This window comes from Capricornis sumatraensis, chromosome 22, assembly GCF_032405125.1.
Source record: "Capricornis sumatraensis isolate serow.1 chromosome 22, serow.2, whole genome shotgun sequence".
In the NCBI taxonomy this organism is placed as follows: domain Eukaryota; kingdom Metazoa; phylum Chordata; class Mammalia; order Artiodactyla; family Bovidae; genus Capricornis; species Capricornis sumatraensis.
Window position 1 is genome coordinate 31,607,181 of NC_091090.1, and position 25,100 is coordinate 31,632,280.

At 45.9% G+C, this 25,100-nt stretch overlaps 1 protein-coding gene across 5 annotated transcripts; it reads left to right on the top strand.

The window, feature by feature from the left end:
- The first annotated feature begins 10,401 nt into the window (after positions 1 to 10,401).
- On the top strand, positions 10,402 to 24,277 carry LOC138069482 (BOLA class I histocompatibility antigen, alpha chain BL3-7-like). 5 transcript variants are annotated; one of them, XM_068960798.1, is made up of 8 exons: positions 10,402 to 10,485; positions 10,815 to 11,084; positions 11,302 to 11,577; positions 12,150 to 12,425; positions 12,540 to 12,647; positions 13,068 to 13,100; positions 13,232 to 13,279; positions 23,991 to 24,052. In XM_068960798.1, exons 1-8 carry the CDS (start codon positions 10,422 to 10,424, stop codon positions 24,005 to 24,007), a joined length of 1,092 nt encoding a protein of 363 aa, XP_068816899.1. In that variant the 5' UTR covers positions 10,402 to 10,421; the 3' UTR covers positions 24,008 to 24,052. The 5 variants fall into 5 exon arrangements, with proteins under 5 accessions (XP_068816899.1, XP_068816900.1, XP_068816901.1 ...); XM_068960799.1 differs by lacking the exon at positions 23,991 to 24,052 and adding an exon at positions 13,442 to 15,291; XM_068960800.1 differs by lacking the exon at positions 13,232 to 13,279 and having other exon boundaries at positions 23,991 to 24,277.
- Positions 24,278 to 25,100: the final 823 nt, after the last annotated feature.

Sequence of the window (25,100 nt, forward strand, 5' to 3'; positions counted from 1 at the left end):
GATGCAGTGAACACCCTGTGTGCTGCAACTGAGACCCAACGCAGCCAATTAAATAAATAAATAAGTATTTAAGAAAATAATAGAATGGATAAACAATGATAGCACAGGTATTCAACATCCTGGAATAAATCATAATGGAAAAGGATATAAAGAAGAACCAATAAATGTGTATAACTGAGTCACTCTGCTACACAGCAGAAACTAACACAACCTTGTAAATCAACTAGCCTTCAACAGAATAAATAAAAATATTTGAACAATTAATTCATTAAATAAAATAAAAGTACTCATCACAACAGTCATGTTTGAGGTGCTGAAATAGCCACATGTAGCCAGTGTCTCCCTCACTAGACAGCACAGATATAGAACAATTCCTTCATCACAGAACATTCTGTTGGACAGGCCTGCCTTCATGCTTTGTGGACCTGAGTCAGATGCATTAGACCATGTGAGGTGAAAGAGTCACTGTTATTTCTCTTAGACACTATGTCAGATTTCTGTCCAGGATATGAAGACATATCAAGCTGGTGTGTAACAAAACCAACCCAGGTCATAAGTGTGTGCAGGGCCTCTAGGAACACACTGTTCCCAGTTGCAAAGGGGAAACACCCGTCCCCTGATTCCCCTTCCCAGACTGAGGCTCCTCCCTGGTATCAGTTCCTAGGGGGTCAGTTCTCTTGGAGAGGAGCCCAGAAGAAGGCCTTCCACTGGGTTTAAGGAGGCAGGGAGTCCAGTTCAAGGAGAAGATCTTCAAAACAAAGAGGAGGGAAAGACAGGGATCAGTTGGGAGACACCCTGGTTTACTCAGGACAGCCATTCTCAGAGTGTGGTCTCTGGAACCCCTGAGCTCACTGAGATACCATGGCTGTTCACTGCATGGACAGTTGCTTTGAGTTAAAACTTAGCAATAACGAAGATTATGTCAGCAAACCTCACTAGTAATCATTTTCACTACAATTTACTTGCAGGTAAAAAAAAAGTCAAGTTTGCTTTAAAACGTCCTGGTTGACGATTTCAAAATTCTTATCTTTCCTTCATAAACCATACTGGAAAAGGATATGAAAAAATATATATATATGTATAACTGAGTCACACTGCTGTACAGCACAAACTAACACAACAGTGTAAACCGACTATACCTCAGTGAAATAAATTTAAAAATAAAAGAATAAAAGTCTTCTCTCTCCTGAATTCATCATTCTTAAATCCACGTTTTAAGGTATCTTCTGTAACCGCTGAGCTGCTGGAGCTGCAGGAAGCCCCGCATCCTGAGGAAAGGGAAGTTGGAGACTGAATGGTTCCCCCACTATGTGGCACTCCCTGGGGGGAGCAGCACAAAGATGGTGGTGAAAGCATTATTCTTTGAATAGTCTGAAGACACCCCAGGGGACACCTGGAGTCCACCCCCAAACCTGTGCTAGGGACAAGCATGGGCCCTTTGAGCCCCTCCTGCTTCTCGGATTCCCAGGTGTTTTGGACGTTAATCCCCATCTGCCTCCATCACCAGAAGGAGCGAGACTGTGGAGAAATGCATGTGGGGAGGAGTGATGGGCCAGGTCTGAAAGGACACACTCCAGGTCCTGCTAATGCAGCAGCAACATGGTCCTGTGACCACAGAGAGGCTGGGAAGTCCCCTCTCAAGAGGGGAGAACAGTTGAGTTATCAGCAATGGTGAGTACTCATTTCAATTTCTTAAGTGTTTAGATATTTATTGACTCTTTACTGCACACCAGCTCTGTGCGAACAGCAGCCTGAGACTTGACTCAGCAGCATCTTGGTCTGGGAGAACCTCTCCCACAGCACAGAAGACCTGTTGGTAAGTGCCTACCATCCCAGGACAAAGGATAAAGAAAACGTCTTCTGGAAGTTCATAGAATGATTCTAGATTGGAAGGTGCCTGGAGATGATAGGATTTGGACTCCAGTTGCAGAGAAGAACAGGATACCAGTGGGGGAAGCTGGAACTGGAGCCTAGAAGCAGGGCCTATAAGTACAAGGTGTCATAAGGAATACCATGATATTGAATTCATTAAATCCATATATTCTAAAGTTATAAATGGATGGAATAATGACTCATTATATTAAGTGAAAAAGAGATCAGTAAGATGAATTCATCCCATATTTTAGAAGGTCATATAAATTTAGATAAAATCACACAGATACATTCAGTGAAAGTTTTCTAATTTTCAAACTGTCTCATTGTTGATTTAAAGAGAAAAGTGCCACAAACTGCTTTGCTTGGATAGACTAACTTCTCCACAACAGACACTCAGAGCTGGGGTGTAGAAAACTGAACCCAGCACCTCCCCAACATCTCTGCAAGTCCCCTGAGGGAGCGATCTCTTTTCTAGCTTCCCTTGTGGACCCAGTGCCTGACTCAGGATCTCAGTCAACACTCCCTGAAATACTACACTTGGGAAGTGGCCTCTTGTGTCCTAGTCAAGACAGTGATTTCCTCTAGAAGGCACCGCCAAAACACTGAATCTTACAGAACTGGGTTTTCTCTAACAGCAGGACTGTGATGGTGGAAAGTTTTGAGTTTTGGCTCTATTACTGACAAAGCCAAGGAGCCCTGCAGCATTCATGCCATTTCTCACAAGGCCACCAGAGGACGGTGTGCAGCTGCTCATGACAAACCAGCCCCATTCAAATATCCTTTCCAAGTTAGCCTTGTCAGACCATGTTTTACAAAGTTAGAGGGTTACATTCGAGTACATTGATTTGCCTTTTGTCCTTAATCTCATTTGCACGCTAGTGGAAGTCCACTATAAGTAATAAATATAATGTGAACCCTTGACAGAAGTTGACCCTGTGATACACAGACGTGTAAACTTACATGTCCAGTCCCCCATCTGTCCACCTCTGTCCAATACTCCCTCCCTTCAGTTCAGTTCAGTAGCTCAGTCGTGTCCGACTCTTTGTGACCCCATGAACTGCAGCATGCCAGGCCTCACTGTCCACCACCAACTCCCAGAGTTTACCCAAAATCAAGTCCATTGAGTCGGTGATGCCATCCAACCATCTCATCCTCTGTTGTCCCCTTCTCCTCCTGCCCTCAATCTTTCCCAGCATCAGGGTCTTTTCAGATGAGTCAGCTCTTCACATCAGGTGGCCAAAGTATTGGAGCTTCAGCTTCAACACCAGTCCTTCCAATGAACACCCAGGAATGATCTCCTTTAGGATGGACTGGCTGGATCTCCTTGCAGTCCAAGGGACTCTCAAGAGTCTTCTCCAACACCACAGTTCAAAAGCATCAGTTCTTTGGCTCTAAGCTTTCTTTATAGTCCAACTCTCACATCCATATATGACTACTGGAAAAACCATAGCCTTGACTAGATGCACCTTTGTTGGCAAAGTAATGTCTCTGTGTTTTAATATGCTGTCTAGTTTGGTCATAAGTTTCTTTCCAAGGAGTAAGCGTCTTTTAAGTTCATGGCTGCAATCACCATCTGCAGTGATTTTGGAGCCCAAAAACATGGTCAACCACTGTTTCCCCATCTATTTGCCATGAAGTGACCGGACTGGACACCATGATCTTAGTTTTCTGAATGTGGAGCATTAAGCCAACTTTTTCACTCTCCTCTTTCACTTTCATCAAGATGCTCTTTAGTTCTTCTTCACTTTCTGCCATAAAGGTGGTGTCATCTGCATATCTGAGGTTATCGATATTTCTCACAGCAATCTTGATTCTAGCTTGTGCTTCTTCCAGCCCAGCGTTTCTCATGATGTACTCTGCATAGAAGTTAAACAAGCAGGGTGACAACATACAGCCTTGATGTGCTCCTTTTCCTATTTGAAACCAGTCTGTTGTTCCATGTCCAGTTCTAACTGTTGCTTCCTGACCTGTATACAGGTTTCTCAAGAGGCAGGTCAGGTGGTCTGGTATTCCTGTCTCTCTCAGAATTTTCCACAGTTTATTGTGATCCACACAGTCAAAGGCTTTGGCATAGTCAGTGAAGAAGAGGTAGATGTTTTTCTGGAACTCTTGCTTTTTTGATGATCCAGTGGATGTTGGCAATTTGGTCTCTGGTTCCTCTGCCTTTTCTAAAACCAGCTTGAACATCTGGAAGTTCGTGGTTCACATATTGTGAAGCCTGGCTTGGAGAATTTTGAGCATTACTTTACTAGCATGTGAGATGAGTGCAATTGTATGGTAGTTTGAGCATTTTTTGGCATTGCCTTTCTTAGGGATTGCAATGAAAACTGACCTTTTCCAGACCTGTGGCCACTGCTGAGTTTTCCAAATTTTGCTGGCATATTGAGTGCAGCACTTTCACAGCATCATCTTTCAGGATTTGAAATAGCTCCACTGGAACTCCATCAGCTCCACTAGCTTTGTTCGTAGTGATGTTACTTACAAACTGAAGTTAGCTGTGATTCAAGACAATTTGTTGCTTGTAGTCTACATTGTTAAGGTATTCCAGATGCCACCCATATTCACAAACACGTTCAGTTTAGATTTAAACATTTCTCCCAGGAAACTGTCAAAGAAGATAATATTAGAGTATTTTGTCCATTTGGTATAAATGTATAATAGCTTCAAGGTGGTAGGTCAGAAGTGAAAGAGGATGATCAACGTTTAATCACTACAAACTTAAGTCGTTTCCCCTTAAACTTCCAGTCACTCAGACCAAGTAAAGCAGAGGACTCCTACAGTTTTGGATCTGATGCTTTCTCTTTATTCATGTTTATCCTAACTGTACAACATTTTATGTGGAATTACTGAAATGAAAGTTTATTGTGACATTTCATGTGCACATTTTCCTGGAGAAAAAATGAATTATAGAACAAAATGAAGATGAAAAAACACAAATGAAAGGTGATAAAAGTAGCAAGAATAAACTGTCTTTTTAGGGACCTTTAGAAGTCTGAACGTCATCTGAGAACAGTAATTGTTCTCAGTGTGTCTTTAAACTTCCAAATTTCCTTGTTCTTCTGAAAGGAACTTATTTAACATTCTTTTTGTTGTTCAGTTGCTCAGTCGTGTCCAACTCTGCGACACCATGCACTGCAGCACACCAGGCTTCCCTGTCCTTCACCATCTCCAGGAGCTTGCTCAAACTCATGTCCATTGAATCAGTTTTGCCATCCAATCATCTCATCCTCAGTTGTCCCCTTCTCCTCCTGCCTTCAATCTTTCCCAGCAGCAGGGTCTTTTCTAATGAGTTGCCTCTTATCATCAGGTGGCCAAAGAATTGGAACTTCAGTTTTGGCATCTGTCCTTCTAGTGAATATTCAGGACTGATCTCCTTTAGGATGGACTGGTTGGATCTCCTTGCAGTCCAAGGGACTCTCAAGAGTCTTCTCCAACACCACAGTTCAAAAGCATCAATCCTTTGTTGCTCAGCTTTCTTTATAGTCCAACTCTCACATCCATACATGACTACTGGAAAAACCATAGCTTTGACTAGATGCACCTTTGTTGGCAAAGCAATGTCTCTGCTTTTTAATATGCTGTCTAGTTTGGTCACAGCTTTTCTTCCAAGCAGCAAGCATCTTCTAATTTCATGGCTTCAGTCACCATCTGCAGTGATTTTGGAGCCCAAGAAAATAAAGTCTCTCACTGTTTCCACTGTTTTCCCATCTATTTGCCATGAAGTGACAGGACCAGAGGCCATGATCTTAGTTTTCTGAATGTTGAGTTTTAAGCCAACGTTTTCACTCTCCTTTTTCACCTTCCTCAAGAGGCTTTTTAGTTCTTCGATTTCTGCCATAAGGGTGGTGTCATCTGCATATCTGAGGTTATTGATATTTCTCCTGGCAATCTTGATTCCAGCTTGTGTTTCATCCACCCCAGCGTTTCTCATGATGTACTCTGCATAGAAGTTAAATAAGCAGGGTGACAATATACCGCTTTGACGTACTCCTTTCCCAATTTGGAACCAGTCTGTTGTTCCATACCCAGTTCTAACTGTTGCTTCCTCACCTGCATATAGGTTTTGCAGGAGGTAGGTAAGGTGGTCTGGTATTCCCATCTCTTGAAGAATATTCCACAGTTTGTAGTGATCTACACAGTCAAAGGCTTTAGAGTAGTCAATGAAGCAGAAGTAGATGTTTTTCTTGAACTCCCTTGCTTTTCTATGATCCAACGGATATTGGCAATTTGATATCTGATTCCTGTGCATTTTCTAAGTCCAGGTGGAACATCTGGAAGTTCTTGGTTCACACGCTGTTGAAGCGTAGCTTGGAGAATTTTGAGCATAATCTTGATAGTGTGTGAAATGAGTGCAATTGTGTGGTAGTTTGAAGATTCTTTGGCATTGCCCTTCTTTGGTATTGGTATGAAAATGGACTTTTTCCAGTCCTGTGGCCACTGCTGAGTTTTCCAAATTTGCCAGTATATCGAGTGCAGCACTTTAACACCATCATCTTAAGATTTGAAATAGTTCAGCTGGAATTCCATCTCCTCCACTCGTTTTGTTCATAGTGATGCTTCCTGAGGCCCACTTGACTTCACCCTCCAGGACATCTGGCTCTAGGTCAGTGATCACACCATCATGGTTCAGTTCAGTTCAGTCACTCAGTCGTGTCTGACTCTTTGTGACCCCGTGAATTGCAGCACACCAGGCCTCCCTGTCCATCACCAACTCCCAGAGTTCACTCAAACTCATGTTCATTGAGTTAGTGATACCATCCAGCCATCTCATCCTCGGTCGTCCCCTTCTCCTACTGCCCCAATCCCTCCCAGCATCAGAGTCTTTTCCAATGAGTCAACTCTTCTCATGAGGTGGCCAAACTACTGGAGTTTCAGCTTTAGCATCATTCCTTCCAAAGAAATCCCAGGGCTGATCTCCTTCAGAATGGACTGGTTGGATCTCCTTGCAGTCCAAGGGGCTCTCAAGAGTCTTCTCCAACACCACAGTTCAAAAGCATCAATCCTTTGGCACTCAGCTTTCTTCACAGTCCAACTCTCACATCCGTACATGACTACTGGAAAAACCATAGCCTTGACTAGACGGACCTTTGTCAGCAAAGTAAACCTTTGCCTCTGCTTTTGAATATGCTATCTAGGTTGGTCATAACTTTCCTTCCAAGGAGTCAGCGTCTTTTAATTTCATGGCTGCAGTCACCATCTGCAGTGATTTTGGAGCCCCAAAAAATAAAGTCTGACACTGTTTCCACTGTTTCCCCATCTATTTCCCATGAAGGGATGGGACCAGATGCCATGATCTTCATTTACTGAATGTTGAGCTTTAAGCCAACTTTTTCACTCTCCTCTTTCACTTTCATCAAGAGGCTTTTTAGTTCCTCTTCACTTTCTGCCATAAAGGTGGTGTCATCTGCATATGTGAGGTCATTGATATTTCTCCCGGCAATCTTGATTCTAGCTTGTGCTTCTTCCAGCCCAGCGTTTCTCATAATGTACTCTGCATAGAAGTTAAATAAGCAGGGTGACAACATACAGCCTTGATGTGCTCCTTTTCCTATTTGGAACCAGTCTGTTGTTCCATGTCCAGTTCTAACTGTTGCTTCCTGGCATGCATATAGGTTTCTCAAGAGGCAGGTCAGGTGGTCTGGTATTCTCATCTCTTTCAGAATTTTCCACAGTTTATTGTGATCCACACAGTCAAAGGCTTTGGCATAGTCAATAAAGCAGAAATGTTTTTCTGGAACTCTCTTGCTTTTTCGATGATCCAGTGGATGTTGGCAATTTGATCTCTGGTTCCTCTGCCTTTTCTAAAACCAGCTTGAACATCTGGAAGTTCATGGTTCACATATTGCTGAAGCCTGGCTTGGAGAATTTTGAGCATTACTTTACTAGAGTGTGAGATGAGTGCAATTGTGTGGTAGTTTGAGCATTCTTTGGCATTGCCTTTCTTAGGGATTGCAATGAAAACTGACCTTTTCCAGTCCTGTGGCCACTGCTGAGTTTTCCAAATTTTGCTAGCATATTGAGTGCAGCACTTTCACAGCATCATCTTTCAGGATTTGAAAGAGCTCAACTGGAATTCTATCACCTCCACTAGCTTTGTTCGTAGTGATGTTTTCTAAGGCCCACTTGACTTCACATTCCAGGATGTCTGGCTCTAGGTGAGTGATTACACCATCATGATTATCTGGGTCGTGAAGACTTTTTTTGTACAGTTCTTCTGTGTATTCCTGCCACCTCTTCTTAATATCCTCTGCTTCTGTTAGGTCCATACCATTTCTGTCCTTTATTGAGCCCATCTTTGCATGAAATGTCCCCTTGGTATCTCTAATTTTCTTGAAGAGATCTCTAGTCTTTCCCATTCTGTTGTTTTCCTCTATTTCTTTGCATTGATAGCTGAGGAAGGCTTTCTTATCTCTTCTTGCTATTCTTTGGAACTCTGCATTCAGATGCTTATATCTTTCCTTTTCTCCTTTGCTTTTCGCCTCTCTTCTTTTCACAGCTATTTGTAAGGCCTCCTCAGACAGCCATTTTGCTTTTTTGCATTTCTTTTCCATGGGGATGGTCTTGATCCCTGTCTCCTGTACAATGTCACGAACCTTTGTCCATAGTCCATCATGGTTATATGGGTCTTTAAGATCTGTTTTGTAGAGTTCTTCAGTATATTCTTGACACTTCTTCTTAATAATCTTCTCATTAATGGTTATTAATGAGATTTAATATTAATGAATCTTACATTCTTTTCTAGAATTATTTTGTGTCAATCTGAATGTCAGCTTTCTCATTTTGAGATATAACATTTTAATGACATATATGCTCTAACTATTTTTAATGCTTCCTTCAGAAATGTTGTATTTGCAATTCTTTGCCTTAGAACAATCTTTCTGGATTACCAGGTATCTAGTGTCTTACCATCATTTGAGACTTTGTTGACTGCTAACACTCATTGGAAAAGACTCTGATGCTGGGAGGGATTGGGGGCAGGAGGAGAAGGGGACAACCAAGGATGAGATGGCTGGATGGCATCTCGGACTTGATGGACGTGAGTCTGAGTGAACTCTGGGAGATGGTGATGGACAGGGAGGCCTGGCGTGCTGCAATTCATGGGGTTGCAAAGAGTCGGACACGACTGAGTGACTGAACTGAACTGAATACTTAATACAGGTTGCTCTCCTGTTTCCCTGGTTTGCTATTTCAAAGTATCAAAAACTATCAATACTTAAAAGAAAAAAACTGGTGTGAATATTGGCCTTTCAAGTTTTTCATGCTTAAGCAAAATTCAGAAAATGGTGTTCTAATCTTAATATATGCCTTGCACAAATATTGCTCTGTTGTTTTCCCTACTGTAAAAATGAGCTGTTTCTTTTAGGAAGATAATAGGCTTATGGCCGTATCTCAAAATGCTAATAAATGGTTATTTTTCTTAAAAAAGAACTATATTCTATGATGACATGGGAAGTATATATCAAGCATTTCTGGTACATTCCAAAGTCCTATGTCCCAAGGAAAATCATTTGTATGAGCTGAACTACCCTTTTTTTCATGGAATGCAATTTTTATTTGAAAGAAGAAATGACATTGGAAGATCTATAAAACTTAGTGAAACAATGAAATACTTTTAAAAATTCTTACATTAGTACAAGTGACATCCAGTGTGCAAAATAGGCTTATGGATTTTAATGTAACAGAATAGGAAATAGTGATATTGTTTCAGGTCCACTGGGAAAATAAGTTTTAAGGAACCATCACTTGCATAGTTTTAGCTTTGTATCAAAGAAAACATCCACAAATAACAGGAAAGGTTATTAAAAATATTACTCCTACCTATGTATGGTCTTCTAGATTTCAATCAAAATAACGGATTCAATGCAAAACAAATATAAAATCCAGTGAGACAGACAAGGAAAAGACTTCCAAAACTATAATAATGAAAAAACTTCCACTGTTCCCACTACAGAGTTTATTTGGAGAAATTGTTATTTTTCATATAAAAATCATGGGTTATTAACATTATTCTAAATAAATTAGTTAAAAATGTTTAAACTATAATTTCTACTACGGAAAATATCGACAGAAGTAACTACATAAACAAAATTATCCTTGGGGTCCTGACGAATTTGTAGGACTGTATAAATATCCTGACCAAAATGTTCTGAAAATCTCTGACTACACACTACACAGCCGCTGGGCCAGGACTCCGGGACAGTGTGACTGCAGAGTTCTCGGTGCAGGAGAGGAGGGATCAGGGCAAAGTCCCAGATACTGGATGCGGTTCTCAAGGTCTCAGCGTCTCAGAGTCAAGGGCCTTGTTCGGGGCGGGACTGTCTGTGCTGGAGATCCCTAGTCTCCTCGAGTTTCACTTTCTCTTCGCAAACTCTGTTGTGCCTTTCTGGCCGGACCCTCGTGTCGCGGCCCTAGTTCTCACTCCCATTGGGTGTCTGGTTTCTAGAAGCCAATCAGCGGCCACGCGGTTCCATGTCATAGTCTCCATCAGTACCCACCCCGCCTCCGCCCGAGACTCGGTTTATCCCCAGACCCGGCGGATACGGGTCATGGGGCCGCGAAACCTCTTCCTGCTGCTCTTGGGGGTCCTGGTCCTGACCGAGACCTGGGCCGGTGAGTGCGGGGTGGGGAGGGAACGGCTTCTCCGGGAAGGGGCGAGGGGACCGCTCGGAGGCCCGGGCGGGGGGAGTGGGCTGGGCAGGACCCCCAGGGAAGGAGCCCCCCCGCCGCCCTCGCCCAGACGCGTCCTCTCCCGCCCGGTCCCGTCCCGTCCCTCCCCCGCTTCCCGCCCCCTTTCTCTGCCCTAAGAAGTCCGGGTCCTTCTCCGACCTTTTCGGTCTCACGTGCCCCTAGCCCCCTCCCCACTCCCGGCCCGATCACCTCTGACCGGGACCCGCGCCAGGAGGAACATCGGGCCGGATCTCACCCCTCCCCGCCCCCAGGCTCCCACTCCCTGAGCTATTTCTGCACCTGCGTGTCCCGGCCCGGCCTCGGGGAGCCGCGATTCTTTGCCGTCGGCTACGTGGACGACACGCAGTTCGCGCGGTTCGACAGCGACGCCCCGAATCCGAGAATGGAGCCGCGGGCGCCGTGGATGGAGCAGGAGGGGCCGGAATACTGGGAAGAGATGACACGAGATGCCAGGAAAGCTCAACAGAGATTGCGAACAGGCTTGAACACCATACGCGGTTTCTACAACCAGAGCGAGGCCGGTGAGCGAGACGGGCCCGGGTCCAGGTCACGACCCCCATCCCCAGGGACCAGCCGGGATCGCCCCGAATCCCTGGATCCGAGGGTCACCCCGACACTGCGGGACCCTCACCGCCCCCTGATTCGGATGGAGGCGGGGGCGGGGCGGGGGGGGGGGGGCTTGACCCGGTTTCACTTTCAGTTTGGGTTTAATCACCGCGGGTGGTCGGGGCGGGTCAGTGTCTCACACTCTCCAGTGGGTGTTTGCCTGCGACGTGGGGCCGGACGGGCGCCTCCTCCGCGGGATCTGGCAGAACGCCTATGACGGTGCGGATTACCTCGCCCTCAACGAAGACCTGCGCTCCTGGACCGCGGCGAACACGGTGGCTCAGATCACCAAGCGCAAGTGGGAAATCTCCGGTGAGGCAGAGTTCCAGCGGAACTACCTGGAGGGCAAGTGCGTGCAGTGGCTCCACAGACACCTGGAGACCGGAAAGGACACGCTGCTGCGCGCAGGTATGAGGGGCACCGGGCCTCGCTGATCTCCTCAGGCTGGAGCCGGCTTTCCACGAGGAGAGGAAAAGGGGTCCTTCTGGAAACACCGCCCCAACTTCTTGTCTGGAGAGGGGGAATCCCCCCAGGTTTTCATATTCTGTACAAGACAGTGACACACCAGTGGCCCCATTTCTCCGAAGGACAGTTAACCCATCCCTGAAATAACTGGCCAGCGGTGCCCTTTGACCCTGAGTGCCATCTTGTGAATCATGAGTTTCTCCCTCAAGGCCTGTTCTCACCCTGAGACCATCTTAGGAGGCCAGACTCCAGCTTTTCAGAGACATTCAGCCTCCTCCCAAATGAGGACCGTTACTCTGTATTTTCCCCTTACATGGAGTCTCCTTCCTTGGCACTCACCCTGACTCCAGAACTTTCCAAGGACTAGGAGTTTTCCCCAATCCTGGAGTCCAGGCTGGTGTCCGGTGTTTGTGCTGCTTCTTTTCAAACCCATTATCTCGTCCATTCTCAGCATGGTCACGTGGTTCTGCTTCAGTGGCCCACGGAATGTGAATTTTCTGATTCTTCCTCTTCAGATCCTCCAAGGACACATGTGGCCCATCACCACATCTCTGACCATGAGGTCACCCTGAGGTGCTGGGCCCTGGGCTTCTACCCTGAGGAGATCTCACTGACCTGGCAGCGTGATGGGGAGGACCAGACTCAGGACATGGAGCTTGTGGAGACCAGGCCTTCAGGGGATGGAACCTTCCAGAAGTGGGCAGCCTTGGTGGTGCCTTCTGGAGAGGAACAGAGATACACGTGCCATGTGCAGCACGAGGGGCTTCAGGAGCCCCTCACCCTGAGATGGGGTAAGGAGGGGGTCGAATGGAGCTTCCTCTCAATAAAGCAGGAACCCTTCTGGACACATTCAGCAAGGTCAGGACTGAAGCCTGAAGTCTGGGCTCCTTCCCTTTCTTCCACAGAACCTCCTCAGCCCTCCATCCCCATCATGGGCATCATTGTTGGCCTGGTTCTCATGGTCACTGGAGCTGTGGTCACAGGAGCTGTGATTTGGAGGAAGAAGCACTCAGGTAGGGAAAGGAGGGAGGGATCTGAGTGTTCTTGTCTCACTGGGTAGGTTTCTGGCCCAGATGGAAGTTTGCCTGCCTCGTTACTGGAAAGTACCCTCCACACACATGTGGAATCTGAGCTGATGTGAAGACTAACCCTTTCGTAAAGTACATGTGAAAATGAAAGACAAATTTTTCAACTTCATAATTCCACCTGTTCCTCAGCATTTGAAGGTCAGGAGGGAATGTCCCTGCTGAGGACAGACCTCCAGGAGGGCAGCAGGTCCAGTCCCCCCACATGTCCTTCCTTTATGTTTCTGAGCCTGTCCTGGATTTTTGGTCACAGTTCTGAAAAGTTCCTTGTCATCCAGGACTAGGGAGTTCTAGGATCTCATGACTCGGTCTCTCCCTGGTTGCTCACGTGATACTTTCTTCTCACAGGTGAAATAGGAAGGGGCTACACCCAGGCTGCAAGTAAGTACAGAGAGGGTGATTCCTGAGACCCTTGTGAGGGTGCAGACAGGCCATGAGGGGCTCACCCTCAAAGTGCCTTCTCTAGTTTCTCTTGTGGGTTCTGACCATGTCCTGGTCTTGTTCTCCTCCAGGCAGTGACAGTGCCCAGGGCTCTGATGTGTCTCTCACGGTTCCTAAAGGTGAGACCCTGGAGGGTCTAGATTGGGAGAGGAGTTGGGGCAGAGAGGACACACTGGGTGGCGGGGTTCTCTGAGTGGGAATGTGAGCGTGTGGGGGGCTGTGGAGAATGTCAGCCCTGACATGACTGACCTGAACTGGTTCCTGATTCTTTTCTCTCACAGTGTGAGAGCGATGCCTTGTGGGGACTGACTGGTGCTCCATCCCACTTTGTGACGTCAGATCCCTAGACCCCTCTTTCTGCAGCTGCATCTGAAGGTGTCTGTGCTCCTATTAGCATAATGTGAAGAAGTGAGGAGACTGCTGACCTCTTCCAGTCCAAACTCCTGGGTTTAAAAAGTGCAGCCGAATAGTCACAGCAGGAGGAATATGCGACCTGTCCGCCTGGGATCTTTTCTGAAGAGAAAATATCAATGTGTGTAGAGTGCAGACGGTCGGTGTGGGAGGGAGGGTGATCTGCTCTGGTGGGGAAGCACAGGCAGCACTGATGTCAGTGTGAGGGGATGTTGTGCTGTAGCTGCCGCAAGAGCGCAAGTGGCCTGAGTCCACATTAATGAAGATGGAATACAGAGGCGTCCACACTGATCGTTCCTTCATCTGGTATTTGTTGTGCGCCTGATAGATGATGCTCTAGTTTGCATCTGTGAAACCTCAGTGAACTAACAACAGACACCCTTTCTTGGCCTCGTGCAGTGTGTTCTGGTGAGGGGGGCAGAGTGAGCCTAGTAAGTGAGGGAAGTGTCTGCCTAGAGATTGGCAAGTGCTCTGAGGAAGGTGACCCCGAGTATAAGCGTGTGGGTCCAGGGAATGTGGCTGTTTCACTAGGGTGGTCAGTGTGGGCCTCGTGGAGGAGATGATATTTGAGTAAAGATGTGAAGGACATGAAAGAATGTCCACAAGCATGTCTGGGGGGAGAGCTCTCCAGGCAGAGGAGCCTCCAGTGCAAATGCAGGAGGGCAGGAGAGTGTGTGTGTTCTAGGAAGAGCCAGGAGGCAGGTGGCTGGAGGAGCCAGGAATTGTGATGAGATCCAGTGTCTGGCCAGATCATGTGGGCCTCCAGCATATTAGAAGGTGTCTGATGTCTGTAAAAGATGTGGATTCTGGCAATGGTTTGAATAGAAGGTGACCTGGTGTGACTGCTTGCTAGAAGTGTCAGTCTAACCGCTGAGCAGAGTCAGGTGAAGGCTGAACGATGCAGTGGAGGAGCCTGTGGGATTAGTGCGGTGTCTAGGGTGGGGATGCTGATGCTCCCCTGGACCCTCATTTGATCTAGACAGTCGGGAGTAGAGCCTGAGAATCTGCATTTGCAATGAGATTGGGGCTGATGCTGCTGGTCTTCAGATCACACTTTTAGTAGCAGAAGCATATGTATCCAGGATTCCCACGTGCTGTGTATCAGCCTCACACACAGAGGTTGTTAAAGAAGCAATCCCTTGGTCCTGTCCTAATACTCTGAGAAGGTGGTTCTGGGGAGAGGCTGAGCATTTCGTAAGAACCCTCACAAGCAATTCTGATGATCAGCCAATTTGGGAAGCCCTGAGGTATATGAGATCAAGTGGCCAGAGAGGGGTCTTAAATCCACATTTAAAAGCATTTTTTTTTTTCCTTCAGAAAGAAAAGGGAATTTATATTGACAATTCACATTGTCAATTATGAGGTGTGATGTTGAGAAATAATGCAGTTCTTATTCCCCCTGAAGACTTAGGCAGTGGTTCACAGTTCAGCGTAATGAAATCCTTGCTCTCTGAAACTGTTCTCCAGGTTGAGTTCTCCTCACTCATTCTTGGAGCTAACAATGGGATCCAAATTAAGTTAGACATACAGTACTATATATATATGGCTCCCTGGGAACAGGATCCAGTGTCCACTCCAGGCCAGATCCCACAAAGGAAGTTTTGCCCCTGCTGGGGCACAGTGTCCCTGCTGACACAGTAAGCCCCTCGTACTTGGCGTGGACCCTGCGCTGAGGACGGCCATCACTGAGGCTCCTGACAACTGGAGGTGGTGTGACTGCCAATCTCGACACCCTTGTCAGGTGCATCCTGCATAGTTCCAGCTTCTCTGTGTCACAACGTCCTGAGTAGAGTCTGGCATGTGGTCTCCCGAGTGTTGGGACCTCAGCATCACTCTGTGCGCTCTGGCAAGAACATTTGGGAAAATGGGCTTTCTCCTTTAATGGAGGAAGGTGGTCTCTGCCTCCTACCAAGACTCTTTCAGTGTGGAATTCTCCTAATATGGAAATGCTCCTAATCAGGTGAGGGGGAGAGGGATGGACAAGAATGTTAAATTTCAATTGTTATAGCAAAGATCTGGAACTGGAATTTGACCTGGTACATTGCAGGCACTCAGGTTTGGCTAAGAATAAGAGACTAATAAATGCCATCCAGGGTAGAGATCTGCTTATTTACTTGTTTGTTTTGTTTTGTTTTCACTGGAGTGTAATTGAGGTACAATGCTGTGTCACTTTCTGCTGTACAAGACAGTGAATCAGCTCTAAATATAATCAGTCTTCTTTAGATTCTTTCCCCATATACGCCATTAGAGAGTGCTGGGTAGAGTTCCCTGTGCTATGCAGGATCCACAGCACTTTAAAGTGCTGCCCAGATGGTGGTGGAGGGAGATCCTAGGAGGATGGCTCTGCTCCAGATGCAGAAGAATCCAGACCAGGTGGGAGCACGTCAGCAGGGTCCAGGACGACATTTCCAAAAAAGGAAAAACTGATGGAATATCCAAAGTATCCCCACTTCTTGAAAGAGTCATGCAAACAGGGGAATCATTAGAGCTGAATTCATGAGAGCTTCACAGAACATAATCAGCAAGCACAAGAGGCTCTTTAGTTCTTCTTCACTTTCTGCCATTAAAGTGGCATCATCTCCTTATCTGAGGTTGTTGGTATTTATTTCTCTGGCAATCTTGATTCCAGCATGTGATTCATCCAGCCTGGCATTTTGCCTGATGTACTTAGCATATAAGTTAAATAAGCAGGGTGACAGTGTACAGCCTTATTATACTCCTTTCCCAATTTTAAGCCAGTCCGTAATTCCATGTCTGATTCTACCTGTTGCTTCTTGACCTGCATACAGGTTTTCAGGAGACAAGTAAGATAGTCTGGTATTCCCATCTCTTTAAGACTATTCCACAGTTTGTTGTGATCCACAGTCAAAGCCTTTAGCATAGTCAGTGAAGCAGAAGTAGGTGTTTTTCTGGAATTCCGTTGCTTTCTCTGTGATCCAACAAATGCTGGCAATTTGATCTCTGGTTCCTCTGCGTTTTCTAAACCCAGCTTGTACGTCTGGAAGTTCTCAGTTCACATACTGCTGATGCCTAGCTTGAAGAATTTTGAGCATAATTTTGCTAGCATGTGAAATGAGTTCAATTGTATGGTAGTTTAAACATTCTTTGCTATTGCCCTTCTTAGGGATTGGAATGAAGACTGATTTTTTCCAGTCCTTTGGTTCACTTCACTTCCTCATATGTAGAAAAGCATTAAATCATTTCACGGTGAGATCAGCTCCTTGTGACTGGCAGAAAACCTTTGGAAGATAAGTATTTGATTGCACAGAACTCCCCCCTTCACCAAAAGCATATACACTGACCTTCCCTCCCTACCTCTTTGGAGCTGGTTCTCAGAGCTTTCTGAGGTGCTGTCTCCCAGGCTGCAGTCCTCATGTTGCCCCAAATAAAACTGAACTCACAAGTTTTAAGTTTAGCATCTTTTTAGTTGACAAGTGTAGTAGTCAGGGAAAAGAAAAAGTTGAATGAACTAAGTATGATCGTATATAAATAAAGTGGGAAACTAAAGGGATGGGAAGAGTGAGAGAAAGCCGTGACCATGAACTATTGCATCAGCCTCTGTGTGATGCGACAGACAGTGGCTGTGACAGAGAAATCAAGCAGCAGTTCCAACAAGGCACCGGGTTTAGAGAATTGGAAATAAAAGCCGAAAGGATCAGCTAAAAATCATTCAAAGTGGTCACCAATGGGAAAGCAGAAATTGAGAAGAATCAGGATTATAGTAAGAGTCTGCATCATGAGAAATCAGGCACAGATATTTGACTTCTTAATTTACAGGCAATTGTGCCTTTGATTAAACTATCACACAAGAAAATGAATGAGGATGAAGGTTTTGCTTAATGAAAGCTGAGTACAACAAATGACACCTGAGAGTTTACTAAAATGCAAGAATACTTGAAACATGCATGCAAACTGCGTGAATGAGGTTAACCTTGAATAAAACCATGGAAGAATATATCATCCCATTCAGATAAACAGATATGGAATGAGTACTCTATTCCCATTACCTTAGTGTGTATTGTGTGCACCTGGCAGGGAGGGAACAGGCCCTGGCCTAGGAGAACCCTTTATCACCCTCTTGCTTCCAGTCAGGTCCTGCTGCAGAAAGTGCTCCTGTCCCCTGTCTCAGGTCTGTGGGAGGTGCCCCTTAGAACACGTGTGCCACAGATGCTTTACCTGGGTGGGGCTAAGGTTGTCCTGACCAAGGAGAGCACCGCTCACCTGTGTGCCCCCAGACCAGAAGTCAGGAAGGACTGTGGGTCCGATGGAGAAGTCTCACCTCCCATCTGCCCTGTGGAAATCAGTCTGAGCTGATGGAGGGAGATGCTGCTGCTTGATTGATGCCTCCACGTTCTGGGTTCTTTTACCCTCTCAGTTCAGGACACTCACCCTAACAGTCACAGCGCCCTCGAAGCAGATGGTCCCATATTCTTCCTAATCAGAAGCCCCCAAGCCCTGTCCTGTCTCCTCCCCCGGCATCCCCCTTCAGCTCTGCTTCATCACATGAGGGTGACAACTGTTCAGGGGAGGTTCCCCCCAGGGTCAGGCACTGAACACTGGCCCCAGGGGTCCCACTGCATTATCCCCCGGCCCTTTATGCTGAGCCTGCCAGACAGTGGGAGCTGGAGGGAGAGAGAGGTAGGGGATTATTAGAGCCTCCTCAAGCCTGAGAGAAAACTGACTGTTTCTGACTGTTGCTTCTTGACCTGCACAGATTTCTCAGGAGGCAGGTAAGGTGGTCTAGTAGTCCCATCTCTTGAAGAATATTCCACAGTTTGTTGTGATCCATAGTCAAAAACTTTGGTGTAATCAATAAAGCAGAAGTAGATGTTTTTCTGGAATTCTCTTGCTTTTTCTATGATCCAACTGATATTGGCAATTTGATCTCTGGTTTCTCTGCCTTTTCTAAATCCAGCTTGAACATCTAGAAGTCCAGGGTTCACATACTGTTTAAGCCTGGCTTGGAGAATTTTGAGCATGACTTTGCTAGCATGGGAGATGAGTGCAACTGTGTGGTAGTTTGAAGATTCTTTGGCATTGCCTTTCTTTGAATTGGAATGAAATGGAACTTTTCCAGTGTTGTGGCCACTGCTGAGTTTCTGGACAAACTAATACGGTTCCCTGTTTCTGATTTCCTTTACTTGCCGTCAGCTCTGCCGTGAGGAGTGGTCTACACTTGGGTACAGGATGTTTTGAAAAAGCACTGGATGGAGACGTTCAGACTTGGACTTTGCTTGAGCTGTGTTAACTGGGCAAGTTATTCAACTCCCACGGTTCTGTTTATTTCCCCTAAACGGAGGGTTAGATTACGACCCTGCAGGTCTCTTCTGAGCCAATGGTCTGGTATTCTGAGCACAAGATCCTGAGCATAGAGTCACAGGGCACAGCATTCACGGAGGAGGACACCCCGCTCAGTACACTCGTCCTCCAGGTGTTGAGATACAACAGATCGGCACTTACAAGCACCAAACTGGTGCTGAGAAAATTCCTGAATGAATTTCAGAATCAAATACAAGTAACTCTGGGGTTGCCCCAGCCTGGATTCAACACACCCTGCCTGGGCTCCAGAGTCTCCAGCTCCAGATCCTCGCCCAGCACTGACACACTCCCAGCATCACTGCGTGTCCCCCGCTCCTCTCACACTGTGAGCCCTTAGAAGGTGGGTCTGCGCAGGTAACTGGATGTGACCACTGGAGAAACCTCAGTTGAATTCTTGCTCCTGTAAGACTCAACAGATAAGACCTGAGCAGCCTCACCATTCAGCTTTGATTGTACCTCTGGTTTATGTCTTGACTTGGCTTCAAGGCCTTCCACACACTGTTTCAACAGAGTTGAACCCTCAAGTGACATTAATGGGAAATTATTAAACTACAACATCTTCCCTGAACCCACTGTACCTGATTGCACCCGCCACCTTGCTGCACACTAACTCCCGACTGCTTGCAATGTCTTCATTTTCTTTTCCTTTTTGTCTTTTATGATTATCCTAATCATCCACATGGGTGAAGTTCTATCCAAAGTTTCACCTCGTTCATTAAACTCGAACTGCTGGGGTGTCTGGCCTATGAACTTTAGGACACTATTCCTCTGCTTCACTTTTAGCCTTGAAGGAGGTTCTGGTCTGGGACATCTCTGCACATGCACCAGAGGGTCCATCAGGAGTTCCCAGAAGAAGGGGGGTATCATCACACAGTCATTGTCAGCCCTCTAATGACCAACACTAGGTTATCATCTGGTTCCCCATCTCCAGAGCCCCCACATTATTTGCTAAGCATGCATCCTTGAGCAGTGAGATTGCTGAATTAATAATTAATTAATGGCACACAGACCCCAGCCTTCATTCTCAGGTGATGACTTGTGTTCACTCCCCTGCCTCACCTGATGCTACGGGAAGCCCATCCCGAGGGCCTCTCGCTCCTGAGGACTGGGGAAAGGTGGAGAGCACCGCTCTCCCTGCTTTCTCCTGGGCTCCTGCCTGCTTTCATCAGTGGGTGCTCTTTGTTCAGACCAGTCTCCAGGTTTGGCTGTGATATCACTGCACATTTCTCAGAGTTATGGGAAATCCTCACCTGACTCGTCAAGAGCTCGGTCTCATCGACAAAGTGGTTTGGCTCCTCCATCAACCACGCAAGACTCTGCCCACCCCGCCTCGCTGTTCTGGAGGATGAAAGTTCCTGATGAAAGTGTCCTTCCACAAACCAGAGGCAGTAAGTGTAGGGACTCCGGGACCTGGTTCAGACACAGCCATGCAGAAATACTGCAGAGCTTGATCCTGAGGTCAGAACCAGTGGATCAAAAGTAAACTCTACTGTTTATGAGTAATGATCCCTTCCCAGTGTGTGAGAAATGTTGTGTTGTGTATGTGAAAGAGAGAGATTTATTTTAAAACTTGGCTCATGAGCCTAGGGGTCTTGTGCGTCCAGAGGTGCAGGGCTGGCAAGCAGGCTGGAGACTCAGGGAAGGACTGATGTTACAGACAGAGTCCAAAGGTGGTCTGGGCGATAGTGTGGCTGACCTGACTCTCTTCCTTCTGAGATTTAGGAAAATCGTGAGTTTATCATCGCCCTCATGTTGCACAACTTTTTTTTTTTTTTTTTTTTGTTGCACAACTTTTAAAAGGCCTGTGTGTTTGGCTTTTCCTTTGTTCTTACTGTTAGTGTGCTGCTATATTTGTGGAAAGAATAGTTGTGCCATGTTCTGACTTCTGTAAATTCATGAACTTACAATAGGGAGTTCCCTGAAGGTTCAGTGGTTAAGACTGCACTTCCAATGCAGGGTTGCAGAACTAGGGATCAGTCAAGGGGGGAACCTGGATCCCACAAGCTGCACGGCATGGCGAAAAAAAGAAAAAAGAAAAAATTATTTTTCAGGAACCTACAATAGATTACTAAGAATAAATAGATTCTTGGTCACACTGGAAGAGAATGGAGAAGGTACTATTATCATATTAGGTAGTGAGACTATGAGTGAATTTTTTTCCATTTAAAAAATTATTTGCTGTTGTTGTTGGTATGTGGTGTGCCTTCAGAAAAAAAATGAGAGAAGGAAAAGAGCTGATTTTGTCTGTTATAATGAAAAAAAGAAGAAAAGAAAAGAAAACAAAAATGTACATGTACTATCCAATTTATTCCGTTTATTACTCTGAAGTCAGTCAGATATAATCACAGCTTAAGTATCAAGTGTTTGGAATGAGACTCGGAAGTGCCCAGCCCAGGATCACACAACTGGTGGAAGCCACGTCCTGAGAGAACCAGCCCAGTGTCCCATCGCTATGGCAACTTCAGAGAGGAAGAGGCCTTCAGAGACCATGGGGTTGATCCTCTCACAACATCACCCTTCTCTATACAACGTCCAGAGGAAACAGTTGAACTCCTTTAGAGATGGAGAATTCAGCTGCTCCCAAAGAAGCTGATTCCTGTGTAATCGTAATTGTTAATAAAAACAATACCTTATGATGAACCCAATTCTGTCTCTCTAATGCTTCTACAGAAATGACCAATTTTTGAATTCTATGGTCAGACAAAATTTTTAAGCCTTCAGATAACACTCTTCAAATATGAAGAGTCTATTTCTAAGCGAATTATATCTCATCAGGAAGGAAAAAAAAGGCTATTAAGTGGGAAGTTTGGTCCAAATATTTCAGCCAATCAATATTATAAACATGAAGTTCTCCCTAATCACACTTTGCGTGAGTGTGTGCTAAGTCACACAGTTGTGTCCGCCTCTTTGCAACCCCATAGACTGTAGCCTGCCAGGCTCCTCTGTCCATGGGCTTCTCCAGGCGAGAATACTGGAGTGAATTGCCTTGCCCTCCTCCAGGGGATCTTCCCAACCCAGAGTTCAACCAGAGTCTCTTAACGCCTCCTGCATTGGCCGGCGAGTTCTTTATCACTAGGGCCACCTGGGAATCCCAATGATGCTTTGAGGAAGTTTATTAATTCTTTAACTGAAGTGATATTTATTTAGCACATGCTTTCTCCCAGGCCCTGGCGATGCATTAGGTGAAAGTGAAAGTCGCTCAGTCGGATCTGACTCTTTGTGACCCCATGGATTGTATAGTACATGGAATTCTCCAGGCCAGAATATTGAGTGGGTAGCCTTTCCCTTCTCCAGGGGATCTTCCCAACCCAGGGATGGAACCCAGGTCTCCTGCATTGCAGGCGGATTCTTTACCAGGTGAGCCACAAGGGAACCCCAAGAACGTGCCCTGTGTATTTCGATGCTAAATAGTCCAGCTGGAAAATAGGCATTTGGAATAGAGAGCAAGGGCGCCTCTCTAGTCTGGGAGCAGCTCAGGATGTCCTTCCTGAGGAGGGGACATTTGAACTCAGCCTTGAGGATGACCAGGAGTTGACGGGGCAGCTGTGGTCTATATAGAGGGAAGCCGCTGATAAGGAGTCGTGTGTGTATATTGCACAGTGTGGTGGTGTCACAGGACGGACCAAGTCCCTGCAGACTGGAGAGTGGGCGCTCCACCTGGGGACTCTGCACCCCAGCGTGTCCTCCCCCACCCTCTTAGCTGTGTTACTCCAGACAAGTTATTTTCCCTCTGTGCTCATCTGCATCTGCAAAATGGGCGACGTTTCAGGGACGTGGTGAGGGCTGGTTGAGTTCATATGGGAAGTGCTCAGGACAGTGCCTGGCACATACTGGATGCTCAAGCCTTGTTTGCTCTGGTGGCTGGAGGGAACCGAGGTGGGAGAGAGCGGGAGGCTGAGGATGGAGGCTGGGCCCTGGAAGCCTTCCTTGCCTGGTGGGATTTTCTTTTTGCTGACCCGAGAGCCTATCAAAGACAAATGACATAAATTAGGTTCTAATCATGTCTCCTTCAGGCTCATCTGGCTGTGACAGTCTCTCAGACGCCCCTTTTTGTTTGATGACCTGGATGTTTTTGAGAATTGCTCAGGGATAGTGTGGAATGTCTCTCTAGTTGAGTTGGGTTTTAGGAAAGAAGACCACAGAGATGAAGTGACATTCTCCATGCATCCAGGGTTTATACTGTCCACTGGAATATCACTAATAAATTCACTTCGGCACCCACCTAAGATATATTTCCTAGGTCTCTCCTTGTGAAGTTCTGTTTTCACTTCCTCGCTGTCCACAATGTAGTCTTTGGAAGGAAGTCACCACATGCAGTCCACACTTAAGGGGCGCTCTGATATAAACTTTGGTGTGCAGGGGTTTGTGCAAATATGAGTTTTCCAGTGAGATGGAGAAGTACTAGACTGGTGAGCAGGCTGGATGGAGAGTCTCTGTGTAGCTTCATAAGAAACTGCTGACTCTCATTTCTAATGACTGTGCTGCTTCCTATTCCTGCCCCAGTGAGCGAGGGTTTCTCCTGCTCCATGTCCTGGTCAGCACTTGGCATCCCCGGTTCTTGGATTCTATCTACTCTACTAGGTGTGTGGGGATGTATCATTGCTGTGTTTATTTGCATGTCTTCATGACATGTGATGTTGAGCATCTTTTGTATGTATTTCCATATCATCCTGAAGAGGTGTCTGTTCAGACTTTTCCTTCATTAAATTGCTGTTTATTTCTATATTGTTGAATGTAATGTTTCTACGTATATTCTAAAGCAAGTTCTTTTTCATATATTTGAATTTGCAAATGATTTGTTCCTGTCTCTGCCCTGAGCTCTTTCCCTGACATAACAGTATTCATTAACGTCTAGACGTACATTTCTGAGAAGAGAAATAGGGAATTCCTAACGGCAATGGTTTCTAAATAGAGGACTTGCGTGACTGGGGATGGAGGGAGAACATGAATTAGTTATTTTCTTTATGCTGGAATATCTTAGTCCTCTTGTGTGGAGTTAAATAATGCTTTTGAAAAATGAGCTGCAAATACCTTGCCCTTGTAAAACCCTTGACCAGTCACCTTCAGGTCACGTGTTAGCACGCACATTCTCTGTTCCAGGACCCATCATATGTTGACTGAGCTGTTCTGCCATAGAAATTCCACCACTGGAAGATGGGCTGACTTGTACGGACAATTCTTCCCACAGCAAATAGCTGAAAATGCCATGGAAAATACAAAAACTGTCTTAAAAGCATCAGAGAGGTAACAAAGTCGTAACAGACAACCACACCTCTCAAAAGAAGGTAAAGATTCTGCTTGGCCTCCACAGAGAACTCGGTCCTGAGAAGACAAGAAAAGCCCGTGTGAGTCACTGCCCGGAGCCCAGGCACGGAGCCCAGGAAGTCCAGCCTCATGTCCCCAGCTCTTCACTTTTCTCCCCGCCTGCTTTCTTTCTTAAAAATTTAAATGAAGCTTTATAATTCTGAATATGTTGTATATGTATAGCACATGATATAATAAAGATTCACTGTCAAATAAGTTACAAAGGGTTGAAAGTGATAAAGGACAAAGTTAAGAGAATTGGAATCCTCACACGGGAGATATTTGGTTGCATTACTTTTAGTTTATTTTCATCTTCCGGCTGCTGCCCAGGTGCTGGGACCGTCTCTGTCTAAGCTGTTGAGCTCAGATCTCAGGGGCCCCCACCCTGCATTCTCCAGAAGCCACTTCCTGACTCAGCACACTTCCTCCTCTCTCCTCAGTGCCCTCTTCTGTCTCCTTCCCTCGTCTTTACTATTTCTTTTTTGTTGTTTAATATGTATTTGTTTGGCTGCTTTGGGTCTTAGTCGAAGCACGAGAGAGCTTCCTTTGCCGCACATGGATTGTGGCACATGGGCTCTGGAGCAGCTGAACTTCCATAGCTGCGCCGTGCTGGCTTAGTAGCTTCGTGTCCTGTGGGGTCTTAGTTCCTGACCGGGTACTGCAGGTGCGGACCGTGCACTGGCAGGTGAATTCTCAGCCACTGGACCAGCAGGGAAGTCCTGTCACAACTGTTTCTGCATCTTTGAGTTTGAACAGGTGTGTGTGTGTCTTTGTGAGTGTTTGATTCACACAGAGAAGATTTATGGATTTCTATGATTTTTCATCTGTGGGTCATACAACTCTTCATTTCCCAAGTGTAAAATAGTCATGTATATTTTTGTCCAGGAGACAAGAGTCCAAGGGTGA